Source organism: Podarcis pityusensis, assembly GCF_964106645.2.
Source record: "Podarcis pityusensis genome assembly, chromosome: 9".
NCBI classification, from domain to species: Eukaryota; Metazoa; Chordata; class Lepidosauria; order Squamata; family Lacertidae; genus Podarcis; species Podarcis pityusensis.
Genome location: NC_138034.1, coordinates 30,407,288 through 30,421,752, shown reverse-complemented (window position 1 = coordinate 30,421,752; position 14,465 = coordinate 30,407,288). Strand labels below are relative to the sequence as shown.

General features: G+C 41.6%; 1 protein-coding gene across 2 annotated transcripts in view; it reads right to left on the bottom strand.

Moving 5' to 3' along the window:
- GLRA3 (glycine receptor alpha 3) overlaps positions 1-14,465 on the bottom strand; it is a 70,038-nt gene that overhangs the window by 38,452 nt on the left and 17,121 nt on the right. For both annotated transcript variants that reach the window (XM_081022201.1, XM_081022200.1), the window contains exons 2-3: positions 10,393-10,520; positions 1,586-1,653 (exon numbers count right to left, since the gene is read on the bottom strand). In XM_081022201.1, the coding sequence (XP_080878327.1) occupies positions 1,586-1,653; positions 10,393-10,520 (196 nt within the window). The remainder of the gene's footprint in view (positions 1-1,585; positions 1,654-10,392; positions 10,521-14,465) is intronic.

Genomic DNA, 14,465 nt, shown 5'->3' with positions numbered 1-14,465 from the left:
TATAGATGCTAAACCAAGAGAGAGGTCACAAATAGAGCTATGTGTGTTTTAAACATGCTCATATTCTCAAAATGATGGCTTTGATTCTGACAGAATTTGACAATTGCTGACCGCAAGAAAATCCTCCTTTGAGCTGCATCAATGCATAATTTAGAAGCGAACTATTACAGAGCCCTGGCATTCCTCTACATTCAGAGCAGCAGTTTACTAGGGAGTTCTGAAAATGATGTACTATGAGAAGTGAAAAATAAAAAAAACCTATGCAATAATTTATAATTGACTGCAGCCAAGGCCCTAGAGATGAATATGTATTGCATGTACCCACCTAATTGCAGCTTTCATTTTAGATGAGTGAGTTTCTGACTCTTATCATGGAATGAAAAGATCTCAATGTGTGTGAGGAGGGTCTGCCAAAGACTGAGAAACTATGGAGTCAGTATGATCAGGATACAACACTTCTGTATATATCTGTGCATCTTCCTCTCTTCCCTAGGACCTTCCCCACTTTGTCCACAATATAGTTCCACTCAGTTGCTCCACTCCAGTGGTACCTTGTTCTGATAGGATTCTTATGCAAGGACTTATCCATTCACTTCAACGTAAAGACCAGCTCTGCACATGTAGATCTTTCATTTCCATTCAAATAAGTGTGAATGTTCTCATATTGTTTCATAATGTGCAAATATGATAAATTAGGCTTGAAAGATGAAATGGATTGAATATTTCATTCACATTCACCCTTCTTTGAATGTTGCAATGCAATTCTCCAAACAATGTTTATAAAAACGTACATAAAAACAAATACAGTAGTGGAAGTAACACAAAAAATTCATTATGTAAGAGAAATTGCTTGCAAGAATGTATGTGTTAGTCAAAACTACATACAAAATGTGTTTATTAGGAGAAATCCACTCTGAATTTTCGTGAGGATTTGTTTTTTTTTGTTTTGTAAATTGCTGCAGAAACACTGAGAACTGAATTTAAGATTGGCAAAATGAAACTGGCAGATCCTTCCATCCCTAGCAGTAAGGTGAAGGAAAATTAAATAAGGGCAGAGTAGAAAACAAGGGATGAAAAGAGCACCAGGTCACATAATAGCAGAAAAGAAGTAAAAGATCATTCATTTAAAATAAACAAACCCAGATAGGTTTGTTTCTTTCAAAGGCATTCAACAGCCAAATCAATCCTTCACATTTAGAAGTTAGATTTTAATACAAAGTTCTGGAATTGTAATACAAATTTTCTTGAATGTCTGACATGAAGAATAATCCTTCATACTTGGCAAAGGGATGCAGACATGAAGCTGCCCTTTTCAGTGGAAGGAATGGAGATGCTTATGCAGGAACTCTGCAAGTACATGGAAGCATATGCCCTGTTCAGCACTCAAGTGATTAACCACAAATGGAGTGTGTTTCATTTTAGAAGGCTCCACCTGCCAGTTAAAGAACACTGATCAGGATTGCATGCAAGTACATTCAAAGGTAAGTGCTAGTAAGATCTGCAGGACTTACTTCCAGGTTAGTGTGCACGTGATTGCAGTCTAAATAATTTGAAATGTAATTGTTTGTGATAAAGAACATCTTACCATGGTTGTTTCTGCAATGGATCCAAAACTGTTTATAAAGATGTTGCATGTCACATTTACCGGAGGCCCTGTAAATGAAATCAAAATGAGGAGAAATTACTGCTCACACCAAACAAACAAGTCAAAACTTGTGGCTGCTAAACCAGGGATGGCAAACCTTTTTTTATCCCAAGGTCCACATTCTCTTCTGGACAACCTTTTGGGGGACCACATGCCATGGCAAAAGGAGACAGAACAATGAAGGTGATGCTTATCTTTGCACATACGCTAGTTTCTACACACCCACCCACTCTGACCACCATCCAAGCAAGAAAGAGACATTGTCAGGAGAAGGCAAAGCAGGGGTTGCGGTGGGGTAAGGATCATTACTTGAGAGAATGTGTGGCCTCTGAGGGGCAGGCTTGGAGGGCGGAAATTGGCCCCATGCATGAGCTTTTCTATGCATGAGCTAAGAGAAATGGAGGTAGTACTGCAGCCCTAAGACCACCTTTCATATATCCTTTTCTTTGAGTACCTTTCCATTTCTATGTGCATTTTAAAGAATTTCCCCTTAAAACTCCACAGACAAATGGGATAGGATGGGCTTACTTTCATTCCCTTGCAGAACTGGAGTGGAGATTGTTCCACATCATCTTTTTTTCTGTAATCCACAATAGGCTGCCATCCAGAGACCTTGAGAGCGTACGCAAAGTTCATCTGAAGGCCAGATGTTTGGAGAAAAGGCATGTGGGTGAGTAGATGCAGAAAGTCCCAGGTTCGGTCACTGGTATCTCTGAGAAGCTGAAAAGGGCTCCTGAATGGAGCTCAAGGACAGCTGCTGTCAGTATGGGCAAGAATGAACTAGTTGAGCCAACAGTCTGACTCAACAGCAGGACTGGGACCATGTTGTGCTGACAGAATCACAGAATTGTAGATTTGGAAGGAGTCCAAAGGGTCATGTTGTGCAATGCAGGGATCACACAAAGGTTTAACTATTTCTGTGCATTAGAGTTTCCCCAAATACAGTCATGTAGCAGATACTAGCAATCAAACCCTCCCAGAATTCATATCAGCTTTGGGAAATTTTTGGGGCAGGACAGGCGGAGAGTAGAATTAATCTGGCTCCCAAAATCCTTGGCTCTGCTTACATGCATGGTGGTGTCACAATCTTTGTCCTTTTGGTTTTCAAGCATCTCATTCTGCTGCCCCCCCCCCAATTTGTGAGTGGGAAGAAGAAAAGGCTGTTGCCAGAAGGAAGGTGATTAAATGCTCCAGTGCACGCGTGGAATACCATTATTCCAACACCTATTGCACAATTGCACAAATTTAATTTAAACTGGATGCTAAAATCGTTTACCTTTGGAGGAGAAAAAGCAATCCAGCTGGTGCTACCAGTTGGTAGCTGATCAGAACGATCAGCTAAGTGCCTGCTATGAGTCCTATAATAATGGGCAGTATGCTTGTCACTTTCAGTGGAACAATGTACACTGCAGCCTTTCGGTGCAATGACTGAAAGTGACACTGTTTCAACAGATCTATTCCTTTAAGTTAGATCAAATCACATTTTACTGCCCTGACAAGTTAGACAGGGTTGTCAAGTAGAAAAAAGGGACACACTCCCTCAGGTATCTGTCAAAGGCAGTCTAGACATGTTTCCTGCCTCAACATCCAACATTTGCAGAGGTCCAAAAAACACACCCAAAACCCCCACACCCCATTCTGAACACTGGTTGTGTAGCCCTTTGTTTCACATGCATTTGAATGTATATCACTGGATTTTTCTATTCTTTGCTGGGAGATCCACTAGTGAGGATGGGGAACCTGTGGACCTCCAGGCATTGTTGGACTCTGGTGCTCACAGAGGGGTGCCTAGCAACTTTACTGCGTTCCTTTAGCCATGTGCTGAAGATGCACCTCTCTACCACAGCCTTGACAGCTAAGGTATTTGCTGAATTTGTACTCTTTTGTTCCATTGGGATTGGTTTGATAGTTGTAATGGTTTCTATCCATGTGCACGCCGTTGTTCTATCCTGCTCTGGGACCTTGCGGCAAAGCGTGGGCATGGAATCTTCTAACTAAATAAATAAATGAGACCCAGCCAGCATGGTCAATGGCCAACGGATAACTGGGCACTGGATCGCTAGAGGTTTTCCATCCCTGAACTAGGAGAACTGTTGCTTTGAGTCCAGTGATTTTTTTCTGGGGATACTCAAGTACTGGCACCTTCTCCCCTCTCCCCCAATGTCCCCAGCACCTTTTTTTCTTTTAAAAAAGCACTGTTTGAGCCATTTCTGTTAGTAAAGTGATTAATTATTATTATTAATAATAAACACACGTGGTTCTGCTCACAGACATGCCCTTCCTTCATGTGGGTACTGCGAGGATGAGATGCCCCTCAAACCCAACACTCAGGAGTGCATTCACACTGCACTGCTGAAGAGATGGAACAATTCAGAATTGTTGCATAAAGGGATTAAATTTCGGAATAAGAATCATTCAATCAGTGCTTGTTATATCTGAAATGCAGCTTTTGTATGGCTGACGTAAGAAATAATGGATTATTCTTCTGACAGGAAAAGTGCTTTTTGCAGAAGTAATGATCTCCTTTTTAAAAAATTATTCTTATTAAATATTTTCTTGGTTTATGAAAGTACATGCCCTGTCCCTTTTTTCAGGTTGTGCAGTCGTTCTTACAAATCAGTTACATTTGTTGTGAGACATTAGTGTTGAGTACAGTACAGTGGTACCTCGGGTTAAGTACTTAATTCGTTCCGGAGGTCCGTACTTAACCTGAAACTGTTCTTAACCTGGAGCACCACTTTAGCTAATGGGGCCTCCTGCTGCCGCCGCACCGCCAGAGCACGATTTCTGTTCTCATCCTGAAGCAAAGTTCTTAACCTGAAGAACTATTTCTCCTTTAGCGGAGTCTGTAACCTGAAGCGTATGTAACCTGAAGCGTATGTAACCTGAGGTACCACTGTATAAGGTTGGGGAAGAAGAGGGGTGGGGGAGGAGGGGTGGTGTGGTGTGGTGAGGCTTATATTCTTTTGTATAGTGTACATATGTGATCTCCTTTTTAAAAAAAATCAAATAAGGTGTCTTTTGAGACTCATTAGTACTTGGTTATTGGCACTGTAGTTGGTGTAGCCTCCTCTCTTTTATATGTATGGTAACAGGCCAGTTTTGTTGTACTTTCCCTCTTTTCTTCTAACATGCACTGGGTGCACTTGTGGGGCTAAAGGTGAAATTCATAAATGGGAAATATAATAAACTGTCATGTGAATGCAGCCAATGTTTCTCTCTCTCTCTCTCTCTCTCTCTCTCTCTCTCTCTCTCTCTCTCTCTCTCCTGCTCTGCAACATATCTAAGTTTCTGTCTGTTATTCAGGGAATAAATGTTTGGATAGTTTAACTTGAATTTTAATCATGAGGGGCAACTTGTATTAGTCTACTGAATGTTAACCTAGAATGTTTGAATTCCTCTCCCACCATCAACTACCAAGTGGACTTGGATATCCCAGACTTAGATACACATCTGTAAAATGGGAATAATTATATATTATCCAAAGTAGTTATAACAAAAGGAGGATATTAGTGCATTTTATTAATTTCCATTCATATCTAATTCCAGGAAAATTAAACTAAACCTAAGGTCCTTCTTAGATAACAATAATAATTAACATGCAAGGTAGAAAACAACCATTAAAAACCACTATGAAGAACTATAGTGTTGTGTCTAAATGCATAAAGCAATTGAATCACTGGAAGATTACAATGATGCTTTGCCACCATTTTGCTACAGGCTAAAAAACAAAAGTTTTTTTGATTTATTTATAATGAGCTAGACTGTCATAAGGGATAAGCGGTTGTGCCACTGTTAATGCTTTCCTGCACAGAAGCCAGTAGTAAGAAAACAATGTGCTTGGCAATCAATAATTGAAATAATAATTTGCCTGCCAGAAAGTGCTTGAAGCATCCTAGAAAGAACCTCCATACCCCCTCTCCAAAGTATGCAGTCCATACATGGCAAAGCTTTTTCAGATGTAAAGCTGATGGAATGGTGTCTATCAAGCACCAATTATACTCTACAATAGAGTTTGCTTTTTAAATGATTTTGCATTAGGCTATGGTTTACCATGACCACTTGAATGTGAGAAGTCCCAGAGAACAATTTGCACCTACTATGCTCCCCTGTGGGTTTTTTTAAGCTAAGTGAAGTGTGGCAGAGTGTGTAGAAGATTTAGGATGGATAAAAGAAACCTCTACTTCATGCAGTGCACAGTCAAACTATGCACCTTGGTCTCCAGGAGGCAGTGATAGCCACTGATTTAGATGGTTTTGAAAGAGGATTAGACAAATTCATGGAGGAGAGAGAGAGAGCTATCAATGGCTACAAGCCATGATGGCTATGCGCCACCTTCACAGTTGGAGGCAGCAATGCTGTTGAATACCAGTTGCTGGAAACCACAGGAGGGCAGAGTGCTCTTGTGCTCCTGTTCTGCCCTCCTCATTTCCCACACTGTTGGCTGCTGTGAGGACAATATGCTGGACCAGATGGGCCATTGGCTGTTCTTAGCTCATTATGAGTCTTTCAAACCAGTAATCACAGCTAAGGTCTCTCCACCTTAACCATGACCTATAGCCAAGGTTTGTTCCATGCTTACAGTTTGTGAGCATACAGTTTGTAAGGAGGAGAGACCTTAACTGCAACCTCAAGTTCAGATTACATCCTAATCCAAATTTTGGAATAGTTGATGCGCCATACTGAGCTAAAAAGCCCAGGGAGGAGAAGGAATGTGAAATTCTGCCAATTTTGGTTTCTATCGGGCCTCATCCACGCTCTTTTTTTTCCTGTGCCTAGAAAGCACAGATCTGAGCGGTTTTCTGCTAGTCCTGTGCTTTTCTAGGCATGGTTCCAAGAGGTTTTGCCGTTGTTCCACCACTTTGCCCCAGAAAACGCACTCTTTAGCCCTAAGTCAGAACCAACGGCCATCCATGGAAAAGCCAATTGCTATTTGTTCCAATTTAGCACTAAACTGCTGGTTTCCCCACAGTGAAAACAGTGGGGCACACAGAGATATGGATAAGCCCTTAGTTTCTCGTTTTCCCCACATATGTTGTTTTCCACATTTCCACATCATTTTGCAGATTTTTTTTTGGGAAGAAACAAACCCCTTCATGATAATTCAGCCTTTTAGTGTGATTTTCTCCTAATATACACATTTTTGTATGCAGTTTTCCTTATATACACATTTTTCAATGCAGTTTCTCCTAACAGAATGCATTTTTGTACCATGTTTTCATTAATATCTGCATTTTTATGCACACTTTACCCTAGTATATGCATTCTTATACATGCTACTTGGCTGGAAAACAGCACTGTGGAATTTGGAATAGTGTGAAGTTCAAGGGGTGTTGTGCCTTGTTTAAAAAAGTGTGAATTAGGTAGGTTCACCTTTAAATTATAACTGAATTGAAATTCTTCCTATTCCTGGTGAGAAGCAATGTGGCTGCCTCAGGAGCCAGGACATTTGAGCTTTCATGCTAAGTCATTGGTTGGCTTTAGGTGCAGAGTCCAAAATAATACGAAATTCTATTTAGCAATATTTTCTCCCAGAGTATAGAAACACACACAAACCAAAAACTCAGCAAAGAGGATGCTTATCTGAACAATATGTCTGAACCTCTCCTTGCAGGTATTCCTGCAACTGACATCTTCCTGTTTATCTTTGCTTTTGGAACATGAATTGTATTGTTTCTGGGCTATGATTTTACAGATATTACTTAGTGCTTTAGTATTTTAATTGCAATCTTGCGATTTTATTGATATTTTTATAGCATGATTGTTTCAGTTTTATGTTTCTGTTAAGCCACTCTGTGGCAGAAGGACAGGACTTAAAAACATTAAAACTAACTACCGCATTAATAGTTCAGATTTATTTTATTTTTTTGCAAAGTACGCTTTTAAGAAAGAGAAAAATGCCAAATTAGACTTGTGTCCCTTCTGTATTCCAGCAATTACAAAATAAGGCTTTTGATATTTAGAATACATGTTGCAGAAGAATTCACTACGTGCTCAACATCTGCCCTATTCCACAGTTGGCATGACCTCCTGCTGTCTATAATAAGCTCCACTATCCAATCTCCAAATGACCCTCCATGCCTTCAGCTTTCTACTAATGCTTTCCCCCGGAGATCTTTAAAGGATTCCAATAAAAAGTGGAAAGAGATTGGATTGCCTCCTATTATTTGCCTGAAGTCATCTTCTGTGCAGCGTAGCTAAGGTAGATTGAACTTGAAGTTTATGTGCTAATGGGAATAACTATGGTAAGTAAACGAGAACAGCTTCGGCTGCAAAGCAGTGGCAGTGGGGGAGAGAGAGTAATTAGGAAGATGATACCAGCACAACATCAGGAAAGTAATATTAGAAGTGCATATCTTATGTAACTGTGCAAGTTCACTTATATAGCAACCTTCTTTTTTCTCTCACCAAGCAAAAAACCCAAGCACACAAGGCTCAGCACATATGGAACAGCTGCCCATGGAGGCAGAATTAAATGGTTCCCTATGGCTAGGGAGCTGTTTGCGTGAAGTGGTTCGCTGAGTTGCTATGCAGATGAAGGAATTCAGGCTGCTCCTCTGCACATGTTTGGGTTTAAGGTTTCGAGGACATTGAGAACACTGATAGCTTACTATGTGGTCCAAGTCACCATGGGGAATGATTTAAATAAACCTCCCGATGGAAACCATTTTGTGTGAAAGAGAATATCTAGAAAGAGGGGAGCACCGTATGCAAGCAAATGGGATAAAATGGTCTAGCAACCTACATTCCCACATTATTCTGAGTTTAAACTCTGCTACTGAAGGCTCTCTCCTGCATTTTGAATCCAGGCACCCAGCCAATCCATACACATGGGTCATAGGGTTTCATATTTTCCACCCACATATAATTGCATGATGCAGTCCTCCACTGGGGTGGTATGAACACAAATACTGGACACGAATACTGGAATCATGTGAGCAGGACAAACTGTGTGTGTCTTTCCCAATTAGGTGATTATTGTGTGTGAAAGACCCACACAATTGACTTATTCATACACATCACTATTGAAAAAGATTCCAATACAAGGACAGAGCCAGGATCAGCTATGGCTGAGCCATCTGAAACCCATGTGGTCATAGAATCATAGAATCATAGAGTTGGAAGAGACCACAAGGGCCATCGAGTCCAACCCCCTGCCAAGCAGGAAACACCATCAGAGCACTCCTGACATATGGTTGTCAAGCCTCTGCTTAAAGACCTCCAAAGAAGGAGACTCCACCACACTCCTTTGCAGCAAATTCCACTGTCGAACAGCTCTTACTGTCAGGAAGTTCTTCCTAATGTTTAGGTGGAATCTTCTTTCTTCTAGTTTGGATCCATTGCTCCGTGTCCGCTTCTCTGGAGCAGCAGAAAACAACCTTTCTCCCTCCTCTATGTGACATCCTTTTATATATTTGAACATGGCTATCATATCACCCCTTAACCTCCTCTTCTCCAGGCTAAACATGCCCAGCTCCCTTAGCCATTCCTCATAAGGCATCGTTTCCAGGCCTTTGACCATTTTGGTTGCCCTCCTCTGGACACGTTCCAGTTTGTCAGTGTCCTTCTTGAACTGTGGTGCCCAGAACTGGACACAGTACTCCAGGTGAGGTCTGACCAGAGCAGAATACAGTGGCACTATTACTTCCCTTGATCTAGATGCTATACTCCTATTGATGAGGCCCAGAATTGCATTGGCTTTTTTAGCTGCCGCGTCACACTGTTGACTCATGTCAAGTTTGTGGTCAACCAAGACTCCTAGATCCTTTTCACATGTACTGCTCTCAAGCCAGGTGTCACCCATCTTGTATTTGTGCCTCTCATTTTTTTTGCCCAAGTGCAATACTTTACATTTCTTCCTGTTAAAATTCATCTTGTTTGTTTTGGCCCAGTTCTCTAATCTGTCAAGGTCGTTTTGAAGTGTGATCCTGTCCTCTGGGGTGTTAGCCACCCCTCCCAGTTTGGTGTCATCTGCAAATTTGATCAGGGTGCCCTTGAGTCCATCATCCAAGTCGTTGATAAAGATGTTGAATAAGACCAGGCCCAAGACAGAACCCTGTGGCACCCCGCTAGTCACTCTTCTCCAGGATGAAGAGGAACCATTGATGAGCACCCTTTGGGTTCGGTCAGTCAGCCAGTTACAAATCCACTGAGTGGTAGCATAGTCAAGACCGCATTTTACCAGCTTCTTTACAAGAATATCATGGGGCACCTTGTCAAATGCCTTGCTGAAATCAAGGTAGGCTACATCCACTGCGTTCCCTTCATCTACCAGGCTTGTAATTCTGTCAAAAAACGAGATCAGGTTAGTCTGACATGACTTATTTTTCAGAAATCCATGCTGACTATTGGTGATCACAGCATTCCTTTCTAGGTGCTCACAGACTGTTTGCTTAATGATCTGCTCCAGAATCTTCCCTGGTATTGATGTCAGAATGACTGGGCGGTAATTATTTGGGTCCTCTCTTTTCCCCTTTTTGAAAATAGGGACAACATTTGCCCTCCTCCAGTCTGCCGGGACTTCGCCTGTTCTCCAGGAATTCTCGTCTCCCTCCTTTAGGAATGGTGGGCATTGCTCTAGAAGTCTGAACCAGCAGAAGAACATGTAGTTGTTTTAAAAAAGAAAAGATTGCTGAAGTGTGAATGATCAAAACCATATTCTCAATTATGAGCCAAACATTTTTCTTGCTTCTAAAACAATTCAAGCAACATTATAACCCAAATGGATACCTGGGAGATGACATTACCTTTGAAGTTCGGTCTTATTCTTGCATCGTAGCCAGACATCCTACCCATTAATTTATCCAGGAAATCTGATGGAGACATTGGCATGCTGCGTGATCTTGCACTGTCTGTTTCCTTCGTGGCCACCAAACTAAAAGCAAGCAAAATCCACACTTTTAATCAGCTTAAGCATCCAATATTTTTGAGATTCAAAAATGATGTCTTTGTAAGAATGAGCTTAAATGATAATTGTTGAAAACTAAATTGAGAATTTCATTGGTACTACTATTTTCCCCTTACCCTAAATTAACCAAACATATTTTAACAGAATAACACCAAATGAGAAAATGAATATACAGTATTTTTAAGGTTGCCATCCTAAGCAAATATCAGTGGAAACCAAAGTTGTGGCTTAGTGGAAAAAGGTTGTACCAAAGCTCTTTTAATATATTTCATCTGGGATGCCCAATAAGTGAATGACTCCCATTGTGAAATATATTTCCATGGGATATAAACCCTATTCAGGAGTTCAACTCATGAGTAAGTGGCCCAAATGCAACAACAGAGGTTCTTACATGAGAGTAAGGAGGAAAGCTTTATTTAAGGCTTACAATGGCACAGGTCAGGCTATGGGTACAGATTCCCAAAAGCACAGCTAGAGAATTTAAGATCAGCATCAGGGATCTAAAACTAGATGAAAGCTGCAAAGATGTTCCAACAAATGGTCGCACGTCCCTGTCAGATTTTGAGTTCAGCTGTGGCGTGCTCTCCCTGTGAGGATGACACACTTGGAGGCACAAGCTTCTATGAAGAGCATGTATCTGTTACCAATAGCAGAGGTAGCCCTGAGTTTTCAATGATGGGATGGAGGTCAGTCCCCCAAGCTGTTGCTCCAGCTGCCCAGACTCCCCTCCTGGCAGGTTAAAACCCTCGTCCATTGCTAGGGAATCTTGCTGCTCCATGGCTAGAGCAGGATAGGCAGCTAATGTAGGACTGCCTACATTTTCCCAACATCTAAATGCACAGGAGGCCACACCCTCCCTCTCAGCCTGCTCCCCACATGTGGTGCCTTCCATGCTCTGCTTCTCAACTTCCTCATCGGACAGCAACAGCTGCTCCACTTGGACTCACAATAGTAGAACATGGGAGTAGAAGTGAATACCTTAAGCTTTGGCCCCTCCCTCACCTGCTACAAGTTGTGGCCTTTTCCTATTCACGGGGCCTTCCCTCACCACATATAATCCTGATTTCCCAGAGCTCCTCTTTGTGTGGGGAACCTACACAGTTAGGGCAGCATTCCCCAACCCACAGCAAATGGTCACCCTGCAACTTGCTGAGGGAAACAGCAGGGGTCAGAGACAGCACCTTCTATTTGCCACCATAGATTACTGGATATCCACGGGAAGACTGAATTTGAGAGCTGAATTTGAGAGTAATCACCCTCTCTCACTGCTGTTCTCCAGTGGGTAGTGTTCAGAGAACTGCCTCTGTTGATTCTGGAAGTAGCATACAGTGGTACCTCTGGTTAAGAAATTAATTCGTTCCGGACGTCCATTCTTAACCTGAAACTGTTCTTAACCTGAGGTACCCCTTTAGCTAATGGGGCCTCCTGCTGCCACCACGCCACCGCCGTGCAATTTCTGTTCTTATCCTAAGGTAAAGTTCTTAACCCAAGGTACTACTTCTGGGTTAGTGGAGTCTGTAACCCGAAGTGTTTGTAACCCGAGGTGTTTGAAACCCAAGGTACCACTGTATAGCCACCATGACTAATGGCATTACACAAGAATAAATTACAAGACTGACTGGTAATGCATACAAAGATTCCCCCAGTCACCCACCAATGGCCTAATTCTCTGTACTTATGCTGTGTTGTATAAATAACATACAGTCGTACCTTGGATCCCAAATGCCTTGGCTCCTGAACAAATCGGCTTCCAAATGATCAAAACCCAGAAGTGAGTGTTCCAGTTTTCGAATGATTTTTGGAAGCCTTGTGTGGCTTCCGATTGGCTGCAGGATGCTTCTGCAGCAACTTGGAAGCCACGCCTTGATTTTTGAACAGTTTCAGGAGTCGAACGGACTCCCAGAATTCATTCTGTTTGAGAACCAAGGTACGACTGTATAGGAATGGACTTGGTAGCACAGCCATGTGCATATATTCGCAGTGTTCAGCTGGGTTTACATCCATTTAAATGGGCATAGATTGCAGCTTCAGAGTCTGAACATGCAGCTGAATACAAGCAGGTGCCATTAATTAAGTGTCTGGATGTTGCAGCAAGAGCCACCCCTGTTGGGTTTTATGGTTGAAGGTGCCTATGCAAATTTGACTGCCAGTCATAGACTTTGAGGGTGTGGTAGAGAGAAATTGGGTAAAGCGATCAAATCCCAATCCCTTTTACGCATGTTGGATCAACCATTTGCACAGAGCTACTGCTGTATCACAGATTAAAACTGTTCCATGTACTGCCACCCAATGTCAAGGACACCTCTTAATGTCAGGGGGAAAGCATTAGAGTTTCAGAACAAGATGCCACCCATTATCTTTCATTCTTGTCTTTTTAACTTGGTTCATCCTTCGACATGCTTTCTTCTGAATCTACTTCAACGGTTTGTCTCAGCCATTTCCCAGAGCAACACAAATCCATTTCATACAAACGCTGAAGTAGGTGACTCCTTATGAAAGCTCGGCCCACAGGAAAAACACATAAAGTACCCCTGCATCATGTGACTTTTGCTGCTTACACACTACAGCTTAAATCATATCACACACAGCTCCCTAAGAGGCTTTGCATCACAACAATTTGGCATGGTGGCAGCAATGACACCACAAGAGTAAAACAAGTATTAAGCCTCCAGTGACTACTCTTCAACCAGGCCTTGGGCTGATTAATACTCTACAGCCTTTTAAGTGTGTCTGTGGGAAGGGGGGGGCGTTATTGTTCTGTTGTTTTGGTTTAATTATTTACTTGTGTTTTACCCTGTATTTTATTCTGTGAACCACCTTGAGATCTTCTGATGAAAGGCAGTATATTAAATAAATAAAAATAATAAGATAAGAATACTCTTCTACATTTTACCTGTGTCACACATTTCAGGGGAGGGGGAATATATCATTTCCTTCTAAATCCATTTGAATGATGCTACAGCTGTGCTTCTGAAACAGTGGGGCACATGACCCACCAGTGGGCCTTGGTGCCACAGCCTACCCTGCCCTTTGCTATTCTACCCCCCTTTTGCTTGGACTAATGCCAGCATCAGAATCTTTTTGTATGCTGAGTAAAAATGGCAAGAAATCAAAAGAATTTTGGGGTAGAGGAAATTCTCCTTCTTCTGAGGCAAAATTGCAAGAGAAGGTGCTGAAGGAAAATTGAAAATGAGATAAAATGTGTCCAGATTAGATCAATTGAAGTTAATGGACATGGCTAACTTAGATTTATTATGGTACGTTCTACAGAAAGACAGCTTACCTAAAACTGCTAGCATAGTGCTTGAAGTGTTGTTATGCACCCCATAATCTGGATAAAACAATATCTCCCCTGAAGTAAACTCTTCACCCCAGAAGGTCATATGGCATCAGATTGTTCCAGATAACTCATTGTGCACAAAGTTCATCTTCCTTTAAAAGAAGCCTCTGCAGTAGAATTACAACTAAAGTCAATGAAAGCAGCTCTCTCCCAGGCAAAATTGTCATCTTGGCCCAGCATGAAAAGTGTCATTTTTAATATCTTGCTCTTCTTGTGCGTTCTGAACTCTCTGCGACATTCTAAAGGATGTTCACATACACAGAAGATCACAGTCCCAGTATAACCTATTTCAACTACAACGTTAGTTTATTTTTATTTTAAATATAATTGTTTGTAGGTCCCCTAAAAAGAATCTAGTCAATAAATACAAAGAATGACTACAGCAGTCTGTGCTGAAAAGAACCCAAAACACCCCTGAAGGGGAAAGAAATGTAGTGTTTGGCTTCATACTGTTTTTTACAAGTGCTTGACCCCCTCAATACATCACTCAGTACTCATCACAATATTACTCCAGTTACCAGGAGTCATGCCTGATTAATAAAAAATGTTTCTTTATGAGGCACTCAGTCTCT